The 24,175-nt window shown below is 38.0% G+C and overlaps 1 protein-coding gene across 1 annotated transcript in view; it reads left to right on the forward strand.

The window, feature by feature from the left end:
- Positions 1-23,436, forward strand: part of CLSTN2 (calsyntenin 2) — a 394,899-nt gene extending 371,463 nt beyond the window's left edge. The window contains exons 10-17 of the mRNA XM_075158151.1: positions 7,175-7,341; positions 10,869-11,017; positions 12,470-12,693; positions 15,443-15,613; positions 16,224-16,369; positions 17,799-17,922; positions 19,560-19,744; positions 20,394-23,436. Coding sequence (XP_075014252.1) covers positions 7,175-7,341; positions 10,869-11,017; positions 12,470-12,693; positions 15,443-15,613; positions 16,224-16,369; positions 17,799-17,922; positions 19,560-19,744; positions 20,394-20,603 — 1,376 coding nt within the window. The 3' untranslated portion in view covers positions 20,604-23,436. The remainder of the gene's footprint in view (positions 1-7,174; positions 7,342-10,868; positions 11,018-12,469; positions 12,694-15,442; positions 15,614-16,223; positions 16,370-17,798; positions 17,923-19,559; positions 19,745-20,393) is intronic.
- Positions 23,437-24,175: the final 739 nt, after the last annotated feature.

Below are 24,175 nucleotides of genomic sequence, written 5' to 3' on the forward strand. Positions count from 1 at the left end.
ATAGAGTGTTCTTCTTATCTTTAGAAAAATTATCTTAAATAGTGTAAGTTATACCATGCTTTTGATCTATAGATCTATTGCACAGAGATAGATTAGCATATGCATACTTAAGAGCAGGTAGCCCTTAGTGTTCTCTGTACTTGTCTTATTTCAGGTAATGCTTTAAAGCCTAAAGCTGTCTGTGTGAGGTCATCAGGTTATGATATTTACCAAGAATGGGACAGATTTAAATAGTGCCATGTTTAATGAGTAATTTTCTGAGTAATTTTTATCTGAGTGATATTAAAAAAAAAAAAAACACTAAAACTTTTTTGTGCTGAGAAGCTCTGGGAGTATAAAAGCTCGAGTTGCTAAATGGGACTACTCCTGAAATCTATGTTAGGTTTCATCCCATTTAACAGCCAATCTACTTGTCAGGGAATTAAACCCAGCTCCCTAAACCGCCATAATAAAAAGATGGGATAAATTTTAGGGCTTGGACCTGAGGACTTCAGAGCTATGTCTTGCAGCTGCTTCCAGATTCACTTCAATCTTTATGTTGGGACCCTAAATAATCCATCATTCCTTGATTATCTGGCTCAGTATAACCAGAGTCTATAATGTCTTGAAAGAATCACATCTCAGTTGGAAATTCTCTTGCTTCATCATTTCCAGTGAAAACCTCATTGTTCTTAGACTGCCCTGATAATTACTTGCTAATTATTAGGGTAGGGCAAAAGGCCTAAAAGAAGATCTATAAGCTCAATGAAGTCACTTGTTTTGACAAAAGGGCATGATTTTTCTTTGGAGATTGGTAAGTGAATGCAAACAGCACTTTACATCTCTGAAGTCAAAACAATACAATTGTAAAATTCAATGGTAATCAAATTCTGTCACACTTTCTATCAACCCAATGTGAAATAAGGAAGAAAATTTAAAAAAACACCAAACAAAAAAACAAAATGATGTCATGGAAATAGTCTCTGCTTCATTAATGAATGTGCCTTAACTCCATGAAGTCTGAACCCTGAGAATCTTCAGTTTCCCCTCGACTCCCCAATGTTCTATCTAACAGAACCTCCTCATGGCTGGGATCAGATGATGTTTGCTAGATGATGGTCCTTAACGCCCCTAAATTGTTATTCATCTGAGAGATTCTAGCTGTTTATGACAATGTGATGTGTATACTAAAAGCATTTTTCTTCCTCCGTGTATAAGGGAGTCATCCTGACTGATCTGCCCACAAGTAGGACATCTGCAACATACCAATCTAAAATTAAGTAGGTTTATTCTACATTGGATCCGTTGTGTTTGAAATTTCAGGCACCAACTGTAACTGTGCTTGTGACTATTTAGGAATATGCCAAACACAGTGATATTGTAAAGTCTTGCTTTCATGGGCAGCTTGATCGCTCCCCACTGGGGGCTGCTGTGTGGGTGCAGCATACTGCCTTTTCTGGTGTGTGCGTCCTCTGACTTGTGCTTCCCGCGCCAGCGTGCTGCGGTGCTGGGCTTGGTGTGAGCACGGGCACCAGCCGCGACTAGCGCAGGAGGGAAGTAACACTCAGCAGCAGTCAGAGGGGTTAAAAGTTCTTGTGGGGAGGGAACACCCTGACCCTAGTGGAGGAGGTGCCCCTGCCTAACCCTCCCCCTAGGCTGCGACTAATGTCATGCGACATTAGTAGACCCTGATAATTCTAGTTATCTAGATAATTCCAGTAGCAGCATGCACTTTATTTTTGCAGCTTATTCTGAGCCCTGCGCCTATTTTATGTCTCAGCTGTCTCTTTCTCAGAACCATAACCAAAGTGTCTCCTGTAATGGTTTTATCTAGTAGGAAGCCCAGCAGTCCAGGGCAGGACCCTCCTTCTTCTGTGTGTTTTGGTGTCAGTGTGTGTGCTGTACTTGTTCACCTCCATCAGCATTCACTTTTAGCAGAAAAGGAAGGTAACTCAGAAAGACTTTATCAAGGTGACCCTGGGTAAAGTTCTGGTGGGAGGGACTCCTCTGCCCCCAGTGCTCGAGCTGCCCTACTTGCTCCGCGTTCATAGAGTTCCAGGCAGAAGAGATCAGACCCAGCATAGAAGAAGAATAATCCCGGTCTAGCAAATAGTTATTATTTTAGCAAGTGAAAAATGTGATGCATAGTACTTTGACAATGACTAAGCAGTGAACAGCATTATAGTGAATAATTATGTATGTCAACAGTTCCTCTGCATGCCTCCCACAGTCTGTTGACACCATCTTCCCATTATGAGGATTGAATTAATGCCAAAAAGCCAACATCCATCCTCCTGTATCTGCCAGACTTTGGGAGTGGATGTGCGTGCTGGGTCAGGTGGAAAAAGCAATGCACAATTTTATCATCAAGGTCTGAATAATACTGTGGCCTGCATTGCCTCACAACTGTGATGGTGAGGCAACATTTACATTTAAGGAAGGGGAAAAAAACCCAGTAGCTTCGAAAATTTGTCATGCAAGGGTCTGTAATGAGAATCAGTGATGTTGTTCTATAGTATTTTTTTCAGTCTTTTTTGTGTTACAGACATCAACCAAATTCCCTGACTGACAGTAGGGAAGGTTCTGTTTTCCTTTATTGGTCGCATCATTCAGCTAAGTTTTAACTACTTAACTATCCCCCAAGAATTAGCACTCACAGCATATTAATCTGTAGTAATCAATAAACATAGAGCTGAGTAAAACACAACATGTAACACAGTTGAGAGTAGGTTTTCTTATTCTCTTAGGTCTTGATGCTGTAACATCATTGTGGAGCTGAGCTGTATCTGAGCTGTATCTCCCTTGTAAGAAAGGGCAAAAAGACCCTGACAGCAAAAATTCCCATGAAACTTGCTGAGGCAGCCTAAGTTAACTGGATGGCCTGACCTCTAGATAGAAACTGGCAGATGCTGTGTTACAGAACACTTTATTTTTTACTGCACCATGACATTTGGGAGTAGAAAAAATTTTAGGACACTTGGATTACCTCAAGATCATAATCACTGGAGCTCTACTTTGTTCTCTGAATTGTTGCTCTAGAGACTTGTGTAATCTATGTAGGTCGTCTTCATTGTCTCAAAAATACTGTTGCTTAGGCTCAGTTTGGTGTCAGAACCAAAAGTTCAAACTGTCTTAAAGCAGTAAGATCTGTTGGGAGTAGCTTATGCCTCTTCCTAGTTGTTTCTGAGCATGTGGTAATTGCAGAGAAGAGTAAAATTCAGACCATGGAACCGAACGTTCCTCCTGCCCAATGAAGTCAGTGGCTCTGTGAGCTGCCGATCAACTGCATGTGGAGCTGCACAGGTATGAAAAGTATCATGCCCAGGATCAAAGGATCTCTGTTTGAAAAGATCAGTATTTAGAAGAATTTGGATAATACTCTGTAAAAATGTTACTATCAGCATTAGCTACAATTACGCACTGTGTTTTAACATGCTACAGAATTACCATTTTCATGCTGGATTAAATATCTTGGGAGCTAAGAATTTTAGAGTGACTAGGACTTGGAGATTGGCCATCCTGGGCTAAATTTGCACCCAGTGAGAAGCTGAGGTCAAATACTTGAAGAATATTAGATTGCAGAAGCAGAGGAAAGACAGCATTCAAACATGCTAATATAGCAGAACCAAGCATGAATAAAACACTGATACAGACAGGAATAAAACAGCTGATTGCTGAGGATTTTCAATTTATTCTGACAATTTTTTCTTCTGAAATTTTTTGAGATTGAAAAACTATATTTCCAGTAATCCCTGTTATCAAAACTAGAATACAGGATTGTAGCAGATTGGCTTTAGGCCATTCCTTCAATTTTAGTGAGAGTTTTGGTTTTTGCTTCCCGATTTTATTGCATTGGATTTTGTCCATTTGCAATCTAATAATTATTGGCAACTGAAACACATCAGCAAGCTAACATACCCCACTGAGCTGTGAAGATTCTGAAATGCTGAGGTAGAAGAATATCAAAATGTCAACATGCTGCAATTACAAGCAGCTGTGATAAGAGTCAAATATAATGACTTCTGTTCACCTTCGAGGGTAAAATTGGCAGGTATATAATTTTGTCTTTAACTCTGGTAAAAGGTGCTTATGGAAGGCTTATTTAGCAGTCTATTTTTTCTGATAAAGTCTGAGATAGTATTCTCTCTTTAAGTGCTCATGTTTTTTCATGTGGAAAAAGCTAGTACTCACACTGCCCTGGATTAACAGGCATGTCCTACGTGAAACACATATAATGTTGAGAAGAATGCTAGGTTATGGTTAGTACTTCAGATAATAGCAGGAGTTCCAGGAAAAGCAAGAGGGATGATCGTAGTCTACAGTGTTAGGTAGAAGATGTAAAGAAAAGGCCTTGTTTAGCTTGGCAAAGGAAAAAGGAAGACATAGCCATATTTTGACAGCTCACATTCTCTATTAGGAGTAAACTTCCAACTCTAAGAATCAGTCGTCATTGGAGTGGATCGCTTGGGGAGCCTCTGTCTTCAGAAGAGTTTAGAACAGCTCAAGCAATTCTCAAGAATGGTTTAAGTACAGCTGTTCTTGTCTTGGGACTAGGGGCAGACTGTATCGTCCCTCAGTGTCCCTTCAGATTCTACTATTAGTTGTTCTAGTGCAATTGTCCCAGCCTGAATCACCGTGTTGTAACCATGGGCATAGTTTTGCAGCTTTTCTCTACTGACACAATATGAGACTAGCTAGTCCCAGCTATTTTTCACTCATATTTTCTTGAAATACTTGCTTGTTTTACATAGCAGTTGATAGCCTCTCCAGAACAAAGATTACATCACCTCCTTTACAGTCCAAAATCGATCTATACATCTGCATAAAACGCAACCTTAGTCCTGTGAACAGGGTAGGTGTGTAAGCCTGTTCTTCAAATACTCACTGTTTTTGTAGTGCCTGTATTTGCAGAGCATTTTAAAAGCTTATTCCTGGAAACACTCATATTCTCTTCCATGCTTTTATGCTAGTAGTTAGGCAGATGACTTACAGGACAGATGACTTCAAACAAATATCATTGTAAATGACATTGCTTTGTCAATGACACCAGAGGAGAACTAGTCCAAAGTGAAAGAACTACCAATTTAAAAAAAAAAAAAAAATTTCAAACCTGAAATTCCTATTCATGGATGTAAGCACCAGTCATGTTGCTCTGTAGCTTTACTTCAAATGGTTTATCCTGTTTGTTTCTGTCAGGCATAGCCATAGCACTGAATTCCTTTTTCTAGCTCTTCTCTAGCCCTTTATACATTTTAATGAGCTGGTTTCACATTTAAATACATTAGCTTATCTGAGACTGTTTCTTATTTTGCATCTTTTCAGAACTATTAAAATCTACTGGCAGACTTACTGTAGTTCCTAAATTTCAAAGCTCCAGGATTAGTGTTGGTGTTTTAGCCTTGGAACTTGCTGTCTTCAGAATTGTGTTAGGGATATGAGAATTTGAAGCTTCAAAGCACAATGTGATTCCCTTCTTCTTCTGTAAGTTATCTGGTTTTCTCTCTGTCTCTTTTTTTAGGGAGAGATTTGCATTTTTTTTTTAATTTGGTTTATCCGTTTTCTGTCCAGATACATTGCTGCTGTATTAGTGGCAACATGTACTTTTCAGGACAATGTAAACAGAAAAATATAACAACATTTTTGCTGAAAAGCCAATGTCCCCATAATGCACTATCTGTTTACCAAATAATTGTCTTGGTAAGTATCAGAAAGGCTGAAATAACAGTACAAACTAATCCTGCACTTTAACTGTTGCATACATGAAAGTTTCTATGAAACTGTATAATGGAGAAATGAATGACGGGTAGAGAAGAGTAATCTCTCCTTGAGGATCTTTCTTTGGGGTAAAAAGAGGCAGTTTGTGCTGCAATGTTAACAAAAAAGAATAAAACCTGTCTACTTCTATGAAGAAACAGCCTGCTTAGACACCTTCTTTTCTCTGAGCACACTAGTGTGTATTTTCTTTCTTCACTATATAAAATAACTTGAGTCTTCTTCACAGTGCTCATACTGCACAGACTGGAAGTGATGTTTTTCAGGCTTTTAGGTAGCAACATCCACCTAAAGAAAATTTGCCACTTCATCCATATCCTAACCCCAATCCACTCTCAAATCTTCAAGTTAAAGTTCAAGCTTGAGCTAGCTTACCGAGCTGAAATAGATTGTTTGACGCTAAAGCTACAAACACTGTAGAGATTAATTATCTACCAATTATAGCAGCTTATCAACTGCTAATCTAATTAGTCCGCATGGCTTCACAGTTGCGTGGCTCTTTTAGTCCTCTCAGGCTCAAGGTAGGCAGTAATTCACATGCACCAATATAGCTAACGCTTGCAGGAAAGACAAGCTCTAAAAGTTCTCCTAGAGGAGGACGAGTAAATCACTAAATGTCCCAAGAGTAATTTAGATGCTATGATCACTGGTGCAGGCAGTATGTAATCACATTTTATTGACAACTCCTAAAGATCAGTCTTCCTTTGAAGCTGCCTAGAGTGAAACTGAGTAGAGCGTAGCTAGAGGGCCTAATGCGACATACGATGACGAGACCTGATCTGGCACCAAATGGGCTGCTTTGGGTAAGGGAAGCACTATAAGCTTTTTAGCATAGTGCTGTGCATTGGCCTGCATTGACTGCTGTGAATTTACACCATATCCTTAGCGACAACCGTTTGTAGAGAATGTGGCAGTTTGCTTACACAGAGCCATGACTCGTAGCACATCTGAGAACTTCAGGTAGTATGTTTTTTGGAGGAGAAAGGCAAAGGCGGTGTAAATGATCTTGTAATAGAAAACTTGCAAATACAGCTTCTGTATAAAAAAACTTGGACCTTAAATATTCTTTTTAAATTCATGTTTGATCACTTCAATAATCTCATAAATTCATTTTTTAAAATGCTGTGCTTCCTTGGACAGAGGTTTGGGAAGCCATGTTTCACCTCAGAGTAAGTTATCACAGCTTTATAAACACCTGAATACAATACTGGAAAAACACTGACAAGAATCTTAAAGACAGACTGCTACTAGGTACCACCCGACAAGCCACAAAGCAATTCCACTTATCACAATAAATGGGATCTCAAATATACTTGGCTAAAATGATAGAAAATCTTTAGATGTGTTAAAACGTGAAGTGAATTATTAGATGTATGGTTTGTGTATTGGTATCAATAATCATTTTATATTCTCTTTCTTGCAGGAGGTGAAGTCACCAAGCCCAGATTTGCCCAGTATTTCCATGGCAGCCTGGCCAGTCTTACTATCCGGCCAGGCAAAATTGAGAGTCAGAAAGTGATTTCCTGTTTGCAGGCCTGCAAGGAAGGTCTGGATATTAATTCTCTTGAGAGTCTTGGCCAAGGAATAAAGGTGAGGGATGACCTGACATCATCTTTGATAAAAATTTAGAGCTGATTTATGTAGTGGAGAGCCCAAGGTAGAGTACACACAGTACAAATGTACTCCCAGAAGCAATGTAATTTCCCATAAAGTCATGCAAAGAAAAAGCGGAAGAGTGGAAGAGCTGTGACACTGCAAAGAAAAATGTTTCCATTACTGCAAAGCTAGATGCTCAGAAAGTAAGGCACTACTGATATTTCAGAGTCCATAAGAATTGCCAGGTTGTGTTCTCATGCTTATTTTGGTAGTTTTACAGAAATACACATGATTCCGAAGAATTATTGAATTTTGATCTGAAGTAGCTTTAAAGCAATGGAAAACTTAAGTGGAATATCTTTCATCTAGAGGCAACTCCGAAAGAAGTCCCTGTGCAATAGTATTGGAAAATTCAAAGCGTGTTCCAAAAGGAAAACATTATGGGACATGAAAATTGGACAATAAAAAAAACGAAAGTCAAGAAATTAGAATTTTACATTTGCATATAAATCATTATCCATCTTCATTATGTATATGACTATCTTTACTGATATCGTAACACTTTTTCCAAGATTGGAGAACAACAGACAGAGGGAAGTCCTGTTTCAATTGACATAGTGGCCAGATTGCTTTGCATTCGTTAAGACAAATCCTGTTCTTTTGGATACATATGTAGGATCTTGACTATAACTTCTATAGTGCTTACATGCGAGGCATTGTCAGTTTCCCTTTACTGGTACCAATATTAGATGACAGCTGTTCCTCTGCCTAATGTGTAAACACACTGTTAAGCTATTTCCTAGCACACAAATCACAATACCGTCCTCCAAAGGAGCTGAGCTTCAAATTCAAACTGGGAAGATGCTCTGGCTGCAGACTATGCATCCTGTGAAACTGCACAGGTGTTTTTTTAGTGTGTTGTTTGTCAGTGGCGAGGCGGATGGTGCTGTAACACTTGATCTAGAGCATGCAGTGGAGGTGCCAAGTACTACATTTTGTTAGCTAAACCTTTTCATTGTACAAGATAGGAGACTGACCTGAAATACACTCAAATGTCTGTCTAGGTGGTAAGTTGCAGTGGTGTAGTATAACCGATATGTTTTCTGAAAACAAGGGTAAAATGAAAATGGAAAGTGCAAAGGTAAGGAGGAATTTTGCTAGCTCTAGCTTTTACATATGAGCAAAACACCCCAAAGAATTTTTTTTCTTCATCCTACCAAGGACATCACTAAGAATTTCACGTTGTCGCTTATCGCAGCAAAATGACACACTTACTTATGAGTAAAAGCTTTTTTTAAAAGACAATGCATACAAAGAGCAGTCAGGGTTTTCTGGAACGCAAGTGTATATACCTACCAGTAAGTTCTTTGCTGGGATTTTACATGAATTAAAGCAGTGTACACTTGGTCCATGGTGCTTAAAAGCATAGTAATTCCTCCCCTATTGTCACACTCTGAAACTTGACAATATTTGAGTAGTCTTGTTTCATGGGCTTGGAAAAATCCCTGCTATACCACCCACTGCTGCTCCAGCATGGGTGATTGGCTTCCTTACTGTACTAGCAGTAGAGTGGGGAATTGAAGATGAGGGATTGTTTTCTGCCTTTTCTTTCTTTCACCAAACTTCAAAACATTTTCATTTTCCGAAATACAGATGAGGCGTAGTGGTTTTTTTAAAGTTAGTTTTCATTTTTACTTCCTCAGCAAGCTCAACAGTCAGTGCAACAGCAGGAGGCAAAAATGAAAGGAGCAGTCAGAGATAGATTGTGGTAGGGTTTCTTATTGGGGCTGACAGAAGCTCAGATGAAAGCGAAACAGTTGGCACCTGACCTTGAACAGAAGATTAATAAAGAGAAAGGGTTTCTGGTGTCAAAAATAAACATACCTGATCTCAGACAAGCATGTATGACAGTTGCACAGATGATAGGTTCTGTGTGGCTATTTACATGGCGCTTAGCAGCTTCAATGTTGGCAAACGGATGTTGGAAGGTGTTTCTGCTGGGCACTTTAGACTCATTAAGCTTCACCCTTTAGCCACCTGAGAAAGAGCAATGCAGCTATAATACGGTTTCTGACACAGTAGTGTTGAACTTTTTTTGTCTGCAGCCTAATTTTCAGATATCTGTAACAGCTCTCAGAAACACTGTCTAAACTGTCACTATTTTTAGCCTTTTTTAATGAGAAAGACAAAAATGGCTCAGACTAGAGCTTTCTCCAGTCCCTTTGGCAGCATACCAACTGTTCTGGCAGCTGAGCTATTAAGTTAACTAGCTAGCTAGAGTCTCCTTTTGCTAATTTTGCTCTCTACTACTGCTAGCTTACAGAAAGGAAAAAGAAGTGTATGCAGGCTGTGACTCACGTTAGTCCTCCTCTTTGTTAAAAAAATACCCTTCAGTGTGTCATGACCTTCCTGCACAAGCTTTAAAACCAGTCCTCCGTGTTCTGTTCAACAGAGAACCCTGTGCTTCATTCTGTTCTTCACAGCCTATTTGCTCTTTTGCTTTTTAACCTTTCTCATTGTAAGGAAGTGTGGATGACCATTGTCTGTATATAATAGAACATGTTCAATATCCAGGTTTGGGAAGGGACTGCATGTGAGAGGAGGGTGCATTTCTTTGGGTTTTGTGCTGACAACAGTAGGGTACAAAATTAAGGGGTTTAATTTGGTTTTCTCTGCAATGCAGATGATTTGCTGAACCAATTAACAGACAAAAAAATGGAATCAGAATGAATTATGATGAAGATAAAATCAATCATTTGCTATGTGAATATAGTCGCAAAGTTTCTTGGTCAGCAAGACTGTTTCGTGTTCAATGCAATGGACTAGAGAAGGATCAGGGCTACAAGAATAGCCATTGACTTTGCAAGGTTTGTTGGTTCAAATGAGCAGCTGGCTTTGTGCAAGTAGGAGCTCCATCTTAAATCATGACATCCTTATTGATCATAAGACAGAGAAAGGAGAATCCCCTTTTTGTGTCTGACGTTAATGAAGATGTAGGAGGCAAATGTTATAATTGTTTTGTTCATTCATGTTGAATTATATCTCAGCAAGATAGCCCAGGGTAAAACCAAACAGAAAGTCGGAAAAATATGGTTCTGCATGCTACTCTGGTTTAAGCCAATATTTTTATATGGGGGATGTGCTTAACCTAAAAAAATTACTTAGTAATAATAACGATAACAGTAAGTTAAGGTTTTGAACTCTACAGCTGCAGAAATAGTATCAGCAAAGTTGATGAGGCTGGGCAAAGCAAATTGGGATTAGTTTCCTATAAAATTAATTATAACAGTAATTATTCAGATCTGAAATAGATGACTGATACGAGTATGTGTTTTAGGGAACAACATGTGGATTGAGCCAACAATAGCTACTAGAGGATTGAGCCAACAATAGCTACTAAGAATTTTTTTTTCTTAAATCATTAGATTTTAAACTTCCATCTGTGCAACATTCATTAAAAATGTCTTATTTTGTACTCTGTATCTGGTACCTTAAATACTAATTATATGCATTTCCCCTAGTATCACTTCAACCCTTCCCAGTCAGTCCTTGTCATAGAAGGAGATGACATTGAGAATATAAATCAAGCTCTCCGAAAGGTCTCATACATCAACTCGAGACAGTTTCCTACTGCAGGCATACGACGTCTCAAACTCTCATCTAAAGTCCAGTAAGTTATGCTTCAGCTGAACTGATTAGATTATGAATATTTTTAATGAATTACTTTTTTCTTGTAATGTAAAAAGAAGAATTTTGGCTAAATTACATCACTAAATCATACTTTTATGTTATTGAGCATAAAAAAGGATGAATTTCATTTACTTTTATGCTGATTTACATTGGGGTTTTCTTTTGACATTGTCCTTTTAAGAAACTTTTCTTGTTAATGTAATTTACTTGCATTCTGTTTATAGTTTGGAGCATACACTCTGGCCTGAACCATACTTGCATTTATTGCATTCTTATTTTACTGTTCGTTTTAAAAAGTTGCAGTTTCTTCTGAGCTAGCTAGAGCCATGACTTTTTAAAGCAGACCTTTTACATCTAAAAGACGACATATCTGCAAGAACAGTATTTGTATCTATGCTTGAAATAGTCTTTGTCTGTCTGTATCCTTATATGGCTGTCATCACTGAAGTACTGGTGTTGGGTGTTAAACAGAAATCTGTCCTTCCATTTTCACGCAATGATAGTGACAGAACCTGCACAAAAATGTTTACAGTTCTACATAATCAAAGAGCCATCTGCCACTCCTGAGCTCCCCTGGGGTATGTCTCTGTTACAGCAAGTTGTACAGTGCAGTGAAAGCAGATCTTTAGAGTGAAAATAAACATCAGTTCTATGAACTCTCATCTACCGTGCGTTCAGTTCTTACTAAGTACTAGGTTTAGTTAGTGCTGTGGGCTGACCACACTAAGTGTTTGGAGAGCATCTTCTGATGCGGTTTCACTGGAAGCAGTCCAGTTTGCACAGTCCAAGGCTGGCCCAAGCCTTGTGCCAAGATCAAGTAAGGTAGGCTTTGTCAGAGGATTCACTTCCAAAGCATAGTGCTGATTCAGATGAAAATGCTAATATAGGCCCCTTTTGTCCCTGGTAAATACTGGGGGGTGCCAGAATGAGTTCATGATGGGTCCAATTTAAATGGATAATAAGGTCCTTTTATTCACACATGTCAGTATAACCATATTATATTAATTAGATATCACTTTGAGAATTTAATGTTAGGTTTACTGAAGTTAGTTGTTATCATCTAATTAATTTTTTTTTAACCATTCACTACTTTGTTAAATGTCAGTTAAACATCAAAATATTATTCTCATAGTGACCTTACTAAAGACTGAGCTTGTCATGAATGTGTTTGCTAAGCTGTCCCTGCATAATTTCAGTACTTGTGAATGTGGGAGGGGATGAGAGGAACAGAGCTGTTACTGTCACTGCTGGCCTATGCGCGTGGTGGTACAGATGCATGTCCTTATGTGTGGCAGTGTCAAAGTATGGAATAGGCTGATCTGAGACAATACAAAAGGATGAGAGCCATCAAGTGGGTTTTGGGCAGTGTAAGTGCCACACACCTCTGATGTGCAATGTGTTACATGCAGTTAATGAATAATATATTTTTCAGATGTTTTGGTGAAGATGTCTGCATTAGTATCCCAGATATAGATGCGTATGTAATGGTGTTTCAGGCCAATGAGCCCAAGATTACAATAAGTGGGATGGACCACTTTGCTAGACCAGCTGCACAATTTGAAAGTGAGAGAGGTGTTATTTTGTTACCTGACATCAGGATTGTCAGCACAGTCACTAAAATGGAGCATCCAGTGGACTTAAAAGAACATGACAGAGGTTTGTGGATTTCTTTTAAATATTATTACTTACTCTGTAACACGACCCCTCACATTTTTTTAAAGGATAGTGCAAACAAGTAACACAGAGGAAGTCACTTCACCCAGATTAAGTTAGGCAATGTTAGGCATGTACTGAAGACATTCAATTAAACACATTGAAAAATGTGTTAAATAGTGATAGATCAGAATGTGCTTCAAAAAAACCAGCTTTTCCATTTAGTGTCTTGCCTACTTTAGAATAATTCCTTTCCACTCTTTACATATGCTGTTGAATAACATATTTTCATTAGAATCTCTCTATTTGTAACAGAATTTTGTTAATTGTGCTGATAAAGTGGAAAGCAGTAATTGATTAACAGTTGGAGTTTTAGTCTATTCTTATGTTTCCAGCTCTGCTACTGACTTGTGGGTGATACTTGAAAAAGTAATCTTGTGCCTCAGTTTCCCACCTATATAATGTAAATATAATAATTTGCAAAGATGTTTTTTTCAATGATGACAGTTTATTCTAATGCTGAGCAATGTGTGTATTATTATTCGACACTAGGTGAATATTTGAAAATATAAATAAGGTTTAAAGTAATTGTCTGTAAAGGAATCTTCCTTTTGGATGTTTGTGTGCAAGGTAAATGAAAAGCCTAGTAATCTGAGGAATCATTCTAAAAACAATATTTGTTGGACTAGAATAAGCAGCAACTAGATGTACGTTTCTTGAAAAGATAAAATTGCAAACTGCAAGTGTAGGGGCATGGATTCCCTGAAGCCATGCTCTGTACTAATGCTGCTCATCACTTGCCTGAAACTGCATCTGTCCTCTGAAGGCTGGAAAGTGTAATCATATCATAATATCAACTGCATACAATTACAGTATGTAAAAAAAATGAATTCTTGCATAGAAAAGAATGATCATTATCCATCACTTAAGACACAATGCACGTATGACGCTCCATGTCCCTAAATGTTATAACATCTTCAAAAACTGTTCAGTGAATTAGAAACTACTGCCCTCCAGTTTAGTTCATAAATTTCATCTTTCCCAATTTTCCCAATACAATTATTGACATAATTACTGTTGTAGCACCTTGTAACCTAAAAAGCCTGAGTCTGACCTTGAAAAGGAACATAGCAGCATTTCTTGAACTACTATTTAATTCCTTGGAAGTCAGGCACCTCCTAATGTGCTCTCTCTTCTTTATTTCCACTTAGAGTGGTTAAAATGGATAGATAATAATTGGCTTTGGGAATAATCGTGTTTTGCAAAAGATTATTGAATCCTAAGTCTCAATTCCTGCATTATAAGCTTGACTCATTATTTCTCTCAGCCCAGATATTATCTGACAAAGGCAAAGACAGCCATAAATCTTGACCTATAGGTACCTATAGCTATTTTTCCACTTATTGGGAATTTACATAACCTGATCATCATGACTGTAGCAGAGATGCACATGGCAAGGCTGAGAAGGCTGATTTAATCCCCATGTATTCCCCAGTCACAGGACCAGTAAGGTCTGTCTCTCATCAAAAGCAGATCAGGCAGTTGCCACAGGCAGCAGCATGACTATGGCTCTGAGGCCTTACTTACCTGCAGAGGGCCCCCGGAATGCCAGTATGTTGCTGCTTGTCCTGCCTCAGTAGAGAAAGCGGTGGGACGCCGCCAATAACCAAAATTGCTGCCCCTGCCTCTCCTGTTTGCCCACTGACACCCAGAGCAGCAAAGCTGACCAATTCAGGCTTTTACCTCGCTCTGCAGCCCAGCTCTTGCCTGTCTCTCATAGCTTCCCATGAAATAGTCCAACGCATCAGCCTTAGCAATATTCAGATTTGCATATCCTGCAAATTTGAGTTGGGTCTGCATTTCTGGATAAGTTAGAGCTGTACCTAGACTTCAGATACGCAAATTCGCTATACCAGGAGATATAGCAGGAGTCTACGGCATAGACTTTTCTGTCTGTGCCTTCCTTCCCCATGCACCCTCTAAAATGAAATTTGCAAAATGGGCACTGAGTTCCAAGATTGCAGTCTCTGCATCTACAGTCCCCTCAGGGAGGTGGTTAAGCAGTCTTGCCAGACAATCTGTGCTAAGTTGACCAGAGAATTTAAATATTAAATCGATATGCTACTCTCTTTCCAGCAACAGAATTATTATTATTTTTTTTTTAATCGTACATACTGAAGGATAGTCAGTTTACAACTCAATTTCTCCAAGTCACACAACACAGGATCTTGCCATCTATGATAATGCTGTGTTCTTGGATAGATGGCCATGTTCTTTGTAATGCAAAGTATGAGCCATAGAGTAACTGAGAGAATCACCCAAGCATAGATATATTTGACATGTATTTTTCCAGTTTGGTTTTCCTTAAGAAAAGAATGAATGTGTGATACCAACCTGGTATCGATACAGTATTGAAAACCAGAATTGTTTATATGAATTTATTTCCAGGATCAAATTTCAGTTTTCTACTTCCAGTACTCTTCTTGAATGCCTTTTATTACAAAGCAATATATTTTCTATCTATCTGTCTCACTAGGTATTTGTAGGCTTTCATCATCTTAGCACCTGAACAGGCAAGACACTTCTCTTTTGATTTGCTTCAAGTATGCTGTATGTAATATCGGCAAAAAACAATTCAGCCATCTTTGCAAAAATTGAAAGCCCTGATGCAAAGCACATGAAATGACTGAGCTGTTCTGTGATGATTTATCTTAGTTTCTTCCTTCTTTTTTTATATGCCATGTGTTCACAGCCAATAAGCCAGTGGTATTAGAGGAAATGCTCCACAACTTGGATTTCTGTGATATTTTGGTCATTGGCACAGAACTAGATCCTGAACAAGAGTGTTTAGAACTAGATCATGTGGAGCTTCAAGGAAAACATCTAGATGCCACAAATTCCACAGCAGGGTATTCAATCTATGGTACGTTCGTGGCCTTTGCTTTCCCTTATTTCTTCCCACCAACAATTACATTATTGGAATGAAAGGACTAATTTGAAAGAAATTAGACAGAAATCTGTGATATACTAGCCATAAAATATTCCAGGGAAGAGTGTGTCTCAAAAAGCGTGGTCACTTCTTGGTGTGCTATGTTCATCCTTTGGAATACAGCACAGCTTTGTCTTGATCTCAGCAAACCTCGTGCTACTCCCCAAATAAGGAAAATAACAACACTGCTTTCTTTAAATGTGGGGGGTTTTGTGGAACGTGGGAATGACGGAATTCCTCAGTGCTCCTGCACAGTGCTGGTAACTTATTGGCCATTTTTTTCGATAACTAAATAGTTTATTCTAAATCTATGCTGTTGTATTTGTTCCTCTCCATTATGGACCTACAATCATTTCCAAAAACTATTCTCATGTGATTTAGTATCAGCCAGAGTCTCTATCAGGGAATATTTGATGTGCTGCCATTTTCAGATCATTTTGCCAAATTTTGTATGTTCTGTGAACATTTGATTTCTCCTGTACTGCACAGAGCATTTGTTACAAAGCATCTCCTTGAGATTATTACTGCTCTACCACCATTTCAGGTGTGGACAGCATGCACAACTATGAACAGGTTCTTCGGCAGATTCGATATCGTAACTGGTACACTTCTGCCACCTTTGACAGAAAGTTCAGAGTCAAGTGCTCCGAGCTAAATGGACGTTACACTAGCAATGAGTTTAACTTGGAGGTAAGCAATCGTTTAATCAAGTTTTCTTTTCCAACGCTGAGGCTGAGCACTAGCCTTATCTTCAGCGACATCGAGTTTTCTTTAAAATATGTGAAATGATTGACACGTTCTCGTAACTATAATCAAATAGAGGAAAAATTCTAAGTTCCATTCAAATAGGAAGTTGAGGTCTCCTATGGGCATTCCTCGATGTGGGTCTCTCTATTCTCCACTAACACAGAGAATTACTCCTGTTCAAACAGAATGGAGGCTAAGATCATCATTATTGTTTTTCCATGATGTAAAATCTCCTATAGGTCTTTTTGAAGATTTATACACCCGCTCAAAAGTAAATCATTACAGTGTCATTATTTTCCTTAGATTAGTTATTTTTTAACTTAACCTGACATACTTTTCTTTCCTGCAGCATGCACCTTTTCAGTTTTTCCAAGTACTACCTCCTTACAATACATTTTATAATTTGTTCTTCATCAGATGGAGATCATTCCTGGTAATTTACATGATTTCATATTTCTTTGAGGAGGAAAGTCAGTATACAGGTAACAAACACATAGGATGGACTTCATCTGTCATATTCTCTTGGATCCACTACCCAGACATGGTCAGTTACCACAGGAATATTTAGATATCTCTCTTGAGCTTAGGTGTGCTGCTACTAAGTCCAGTGCAGCACAGTGGCTCAGGGACTGAAAATTACTGCTGGTGCACCTCAGCAGGAATCGTGAGCCTGTTCTCAAGAACCAACTCATCCAGCCTAGAAACCCAGGTACCAAGTAACTACAGGAAAGGGCAGAACCTTCTTAGCAATAGGCTCAAAACTTAATAATTGGTCCTGAAAGTTTTCACATGTTTACATTGTATTGAAAATTCTTTTCACCTTAGCATTCTGCAGCCCTTACAATGACTTCAGGATTTTTGCTTATCACATAACTATCAGTACGACAGAGAACTGATATGGCATCTTCAAAGAACGTCACTCTGGAAGTAGAGATGCAGGAAAAACTGAAACCTCTTTTAATTCCCTCTTACTGTTTCGGTTTTAAACTCAACGAGTTTGATACATTCTCTGTCAGTGTTCAGAGCGGCAAATCTCCCACTAACTTTCAGGGAACACCTAAAAGCTGATTAGTATAGAGGAAAAAAAGGTCACTACTTACCCAGACAGGTAAATCAAAAAAATCCTTTCCTGTGCCACTTCATAGTCTACAGCTAGAAATGTTAGAATGCATTTTTATTGCTAGAAATGAGAAATATATTAACCTGTGTACTTTTCACTGGCGTAAAAAAAATGATCATGGCCTTTAAGATCTATATAATAATATTCCTATCTGCTGATGAACTTCATAGTTCAATGTAATGTATGGAGCCAGCAGGCTTGGAATATAGAGCACTTTTTAGTATCTGATCTCTTATTTTTCTCTTGTGCCAGGTTAATATTCTACACAGCTCCAACTCCAACTTCATGGACCATGTAAATCATGTGATAGTACAACCACAATTTCTCCAATCTGTCCACCACCCAGAGGGAAGCATAAGCGCTGTTCACAACTCAGGTATGTGATGACTTTACAGAGACTGCCCATAACGATTCTGGTATGTCGGTATTTCCCTTGTGATTCAGCCTGGCCAGCAAATAAAGCCCTGAAGTCCATAGTTACAGCTTGTGAAACCTCACGGAGAGCAGGTATGCATGGTATGAATGAAGGTATGAATGCACAGGTATGAATGAAGGTAACATTGAATTCTCTTCTTCCTTTCCGAGGAGGTACTTTGTAATTAAAAACTGGCATCCTTTTTTAAAGTTTTCATTAAAGATTATGTACTCTGACTCATATAGTTAAGAAAATGTCTTGTTTCTAGTATTGAATGGTATGAAGGATAATATTTATGCTCATATTGTCTTTGTACATCTGTATTTCTACGGCATATTAGTTTCTGCCCACCCCTTTCTAAGCAAAAGGAAGAAATGTATTATTTTTTAAATATATAAGTGCTGCAGTGCTTCTGTTAGCTGCTGTGCAAGCCTCAGTCTGGAGCTCACTGAAGAGAAGATAGGTCCACCTAGCCATGTGCAGGGGGCATTAGTATATATTAAATACAGAATTTAAATTGAATTTTTAGACTATATGAGTTAAAATATATACCCAAATCTGAAGTCTTTTCAATGAAGTTAAACCCAGGGCAAAGATATCTGTTTAAATGCTGAATTCTGAAATCCTTTTAGCTGAATGATACGTATGTAAAGAAGTAAAGCTGATGTAAAGCATAGGTAATTATAAGTAGTTATATACAGTTATGCTTAGAAAATTACTGTGTTTTTCTGTACACTTGTACAGACATTTTACTAAAACAAAACTGAATTTTTACAAAATGAACTATTGCAAGCTAGTTCTTTCTTCTTTACTTTAATATTGTTCTGATTTCAGTGTTCCATTCTTACAGGCAGGCCAAGGCGATAAAATGGGGTACAGAACTACTGTAGCTCCTGGAACTTGCAGTACCTAGGTAGCACTTCTCCGCTAACCTAATTAGGGAGCTGATAATATAAGAGTAGTTCAGAGAGATTTCTTCCTGTGACTAGGTGGAGGCAGAGGCTTCTCAGAGTGCAACAGAACAGTGAGGAAAAATGTCTTGAATCCTCAAGAGTCTCCCAGGAAGGTTGTAACAGGCAAATAGAATGGCAATGTGTTGTTTTATTTCTTGAGATTGAGATTTAAATCACAGTACAAGTGTTTGAAACCTTTGAAAATATAAGCTTTGAGATATACTTTTTCTCACAAGTGAGGTTAATGCCTCCGCTGTAATAAGAAAGGGGATAACATGCAGGTAAGATAACTGAACCTTACTGCAAAAAAACTTGTTCTGAAACTAATTGATTCTGCACTGATTGACTACTTGTCTTCTGTAATAAAGTGGCTTAAAGAACAAATGGTAGGCATACTCACTTTTTAGTTATGATTTATAATACTCATTATAAGATATCTGTAAACAGCATTCGTGTATGCTCTGCCTTAGTAGGTGGGCACTTGTCAACACTTTCTGTAGTCCCAGGCACATGGCAGATGGCTGTGCTGAGTCTCAATCCAAAGGAAGAGGTGCTGAGGGGAAAAAATAGGCAATGTATTTAGTGTTTTGTAGGCAATTTGTTCCACAAATATAAGCCCATGCCCTTTTCCACCTTCTGTTCCAGTTGTTCCAAGTGTGGCTACTATCGTTATCATAATCTGTGTGAGCATACTCATTTTCATCATAACCTTGGGGGTCTATCGAATTCGGACAGCTCATCAGCACAGCTCTGCAGACAACGAAGGAAGTAAAGAGAATGAAATGGATTGGGATGATTCTGCTCTGACTATTACCGTCAACCCCATGGAGGTACATAACTGAGGCATAGTATTATATCGTGATACTACCAGAATTACTGTCCGGGCTGGCAGCTTACTCAGCAGTGAGTTTTAAACCTCTTTCAGCGTACACTTGTTTAAGCTTGGCAGAACAGTTGTATGTATGTACACTCAGGACCCCATCTCAGTTTTCAGCTCCAACATCCTGATAATATGTAACTGAGCACTTAATATTCGTTGTCATATATAATTACTAAATAGGATGGTGAAGAATTCCTGGGTACAACACACTTCCTCTCCATCCATATTTGCACCCTAGGTACCCAAGATGATATAGTTACTTTGTTTTTAACTTCTTAGTGGAAGCACTAATACACTAAAAGGAGGGGAAATAATCAGCAGTTTAAAGAAACTGACATTGAAGGGTTAAATTTTGGCAGCTTGACTAACAAAGATATTGCTTATTGACATTCCATTCTTGTTACAGTAGTTTTTGAATATTTGCTACTGAATTATATCACATTTGATGCCTAATAGTCACATAATGATGGAAAGCAGATTTTCCCAGCGTGTTAACGTTTCTAAATGTGGAATAAATGCTCACATTCTCACAGCCACTGGCTAGCCAGAAGGCACTCTTCTTCTACTGTCTCTCTTTCATTTCTTTAAATGTACTGTAGAAATATGAAAAGCCTCACCAGACAGAAGAGGGGAGTGAGGAAGAAGACATAGAAGATGAAGAGGAAGACACAACGAGCGCTGAATCAGATGAAAGTGAAGAGGAGGAGGAGGAGGAGGAAGAGGAGGAAGTGATTGTCCAAAAGGGGGACAAACAGAATGCAACCAGGCAAGAGCAGTTGGAGTGGGATGATTCAACACTCCCGTACTAACAGCCCTGCAGCCCCATTGCTCTTTTGTAACAACCAATACAATGTTTTTTTCAGAGTCTATGAATTCATTGACAGGATTTGAACTTCTGCTTGCTTTTAACTGTTTTGCCTAAAATGATCTTGTTGTAGTAATCGATAATGATAGAACTGACCCTTTTCTTACAAAGCCCGGAGAAAACATGGTACAAACATACTGGCATCACCAGTAATGAAGTAATCCAAAACTTGATCTGTTAGCAAGCGTAGTTGTCAATTTCCTGTTTCTACTGCAGATATGTGACAAAAGTCCTGTCTCTCAATCCATAGAGGTTTTTGCCTTTGCTATTTTTTTCATACAGGAGAGATTTCAGCTTGTTATGAAGAATTACTTGTGTGGGTCCAAATAACAGCTGCCATTTGACTTCACACTCTTACAGGTGTAAAATATAATCCACCTTCAAATTGGCACAGAGTTTTAGTGCTACAGGTGACAGAGACTGAATTCCATTTGTCGTCTCATCCTGCCTTCTTGGATGTTAACGATCTTCTACAAGGGAAGATCTAGGACTTGACATGGGATGCATGTGTGCTGGTGTAGAATTGGACAGTGTATTTTTCAGGCATGCTGTCAGAACCCTCGAGACAGGGATTTTATCCAACCTACCCATAGAAACTTAAGAGAGTTAAAAAAACCAGCAACAACAAGGGGCTGCTGAAGGTTACAAAAACAAACAAAATCGTTCTGTGTCCACAGATTGAGTAATACGATCTTATGCAAACTGTAAATTCTAATAGGATTGATTTACTGAAAACCTGTAGAGCTGCTCATTATTTATGGATTGAGCAATTTGCAGCAAATCGATGCTTTAAACCGTCTGTCTTGTAAAATCATTAGCTTGCTGCAGTATCTTACTGAAGTAGTGGAAAATAAGTGATCCCATTATTCCATAGCTATGTATGGTTGGGATTTAAACAATGATTTTACATGAGGAAAATGTTGCCATTTGCTTTAGTGAATGCCGGCTGGAATTCCTGTCTGACTGTATTCTCTAAAACATTATGCCCTATTTCTTCTGTACCTTTACCTACCTATGAGTGGTACAAGAGAAAGTGACAACATACACAACTGTCAGTTCTCTTTTGTATTCGTAATTCTCCCTTGTTTCTTCTTCCTGAAGCCATTAATGTTGAGAAAAGGTTCTATAAAGTAGAACAAATAAAACGTACCTGGAACCAAAAGTAGTGAAAACAAAAACTAAACTCTTTAGAGGTTGAAAGAGTATTTTAGTTTGTTATGGTAACACAGCATATTTTTCTTAAACACTGTTTAAAAAGGGGAAAGAAAAAAAAAAAAAAGCAAAGCTACGTACAATGTGTTGGTAAGTCTGTGTGGTGTGTTTTTTGTCCCCTTTCCTTAATTATCTTTGCATCTTTAAATGCTCTGCATACCAAATGATGCAGCACCTGCTAGGATAACTGCTCTAATGCATAAAAAACAAAATGGCATGGAAATGAATGCTGCCTAGTGGCTTGTTTTGTTGTGTGTGGTTTTTTTTCCCTACGTACTTCCTTTTCTTTACAATTTCATCACTGACTTTTGCTTTTGCTTTTGCTTTTGTAATTTGCTGTTTCAAATGAGCTGCTTCCTCTTCTCCTCTCTCCCAGAGAAACAAGCAGTCAGTCTTACCACAACAGGACCTTCCTGAGCACCCATGAATGGTAGTTGATATTGCAAAGAGTAACTTGAACAATCTTGAGGGTCTCCACCTCCCTCAATACTAAATTATTAGCAGCTCCTGAACGTCTTGGAATATAGAGAATATATTGTGGGTTTGGGGGTTCTTTTAATTCCAGTTTCTGCATCTGATTGATAGTTGCAGGGAAAGATTGACTGCAACCAGACCTTATAGTTTAATAAATAGAAAGTAAATCAAAAGAACTCTAAATTAATTTTTAAATTAGAGATCTGCATGCTCTTTTTTGCTGTGCCAGCGATCATGTTGGCACATGATTGTTAAGACTGGCAATATAGGAGTTTTCTTATGTGAGCAGTCCTGTTTTATTCTGGTCTCTCACATGTATTAAACTTACAAGAATATTTGCAGACTCACGCCTACATAAATACAATTTATCTGCAGGAATAAATTCTGTTTAATAAAAATTCTGTTCAATAAAATTGTGTTTAATAAAAAAAAAAATTTAAAATTTCTGAATATCTTGAACAGAAATTTTATGTTAGATTATTTCCTAGCATCCTAGTATCCTAAATCATTTCCTAGTGTTAATTTTTTGTTAGTGGCATGAAGCAGGCTCTTCATGATGCTTGTTATCAGCACATATCAGCAAAGCTTTCTGCTCAGAAAAAAAAAAGATTTAAAATTAAAAGAAGTTGATATTTAAAATTCAATTTCAGATTTAAAACTGGACTTAAATTATTTTTCAAGTTTATGATATTCCTGATTATTATTATTGTTGTTATCACAGCAAACGTTAGGGCAACTTAAAAAACAGCAATTTACAACCTTATTGACAGCCTTTAATTCTTTTATATGTTCATGTCTTCATCAGTGTGTTTCTCCATCTAATAGATTTTTATCTTTTTGTTACTGGAAGCAAATCTTTTCAGGTCATGCTGGTACATTACACAAGAAGCAAAGTATTTTATCTACTGTAAATAAACCTACGTTTTTAAACCTAAGCAACAAGTAATACAGGCATGTGTGTTATCACTAAAATTTGGTTTGCAACAAGATATTCAGCAAACTAAAATGTATCACTGTACTTATTTTAGATTACTCGTTGGAGTGCATTATGCAGCATTTTTCATTCAAATAAACAGAAAAATCCTTTTCACAAAATATTAGTGAGAATGAGATACTTCTTCACAAAATGAACCTTAGACTTAGAATATTTGTATAGAAGTTGACAGCAATGGCTTCATGAGCAAAAGCCTACTAGTAGAATAACATAGAAATAGCACTTTTTCTGAAATAATTTTAACAATATTTCCTCTGCTCCATGAATTTTTTTTATGTAAACTACTTGCTTAAAACAAAACCAGAACATATACATATATATGTGCATACATATAAGCACACTCTCTCTCCCCCCCCCCCCCCAATTAAAGCCAAAATTCTCTCCTTTCCTCTCTCTCTCCCCTCTGTTTATCCTGCAAACTCTGAAATGGCAACTGCAGTGTCTGACTCTTTAAGATATAATGTTTAGCCTTAGTCCAGTTGCAAAGTTGAGCTATGAAGACACACTAATACAGGTGGCTTTTTTACAGTAGCAATAAAGAAGTGCATCCAAAAAATAATCTCTGAAGAGGTACCCGTAATACATGACATCAGGACTCTGTGACACTAGAGGTCTAAAATGACATCACATCAATGAAAGCCTTTAAAATTTTGAAATTCTAATCTAAGGCTGGGAAAAGCTGCAAAACCTATTGTGGTGGTGCATTCATACCCCCCCCTTTTCTTCCCTGGGCCACTTGTTGATCTCAGAAGCGGCCTCTAAACCACTCATTCGCGACACCTACAAATGCAAATCCAAGATGGTGATACACTGTGTTATCTGAATTAATATAACTG

Source organism: Calonectris borealis, chromosome 9 (genome assembly GCF_964195595.1).
Source record: "Calonectris borealis chromosome 9, bCalBor7.hap1.2, whole genome shotgun sequence".
Classification (NCBI taxonomy): domain Eukaryota; kingdom Metazoa; phylum Chordata; class Aves; order Procellariiformes; family Procellariidae; genus Calonectris; species Calonectris borealis.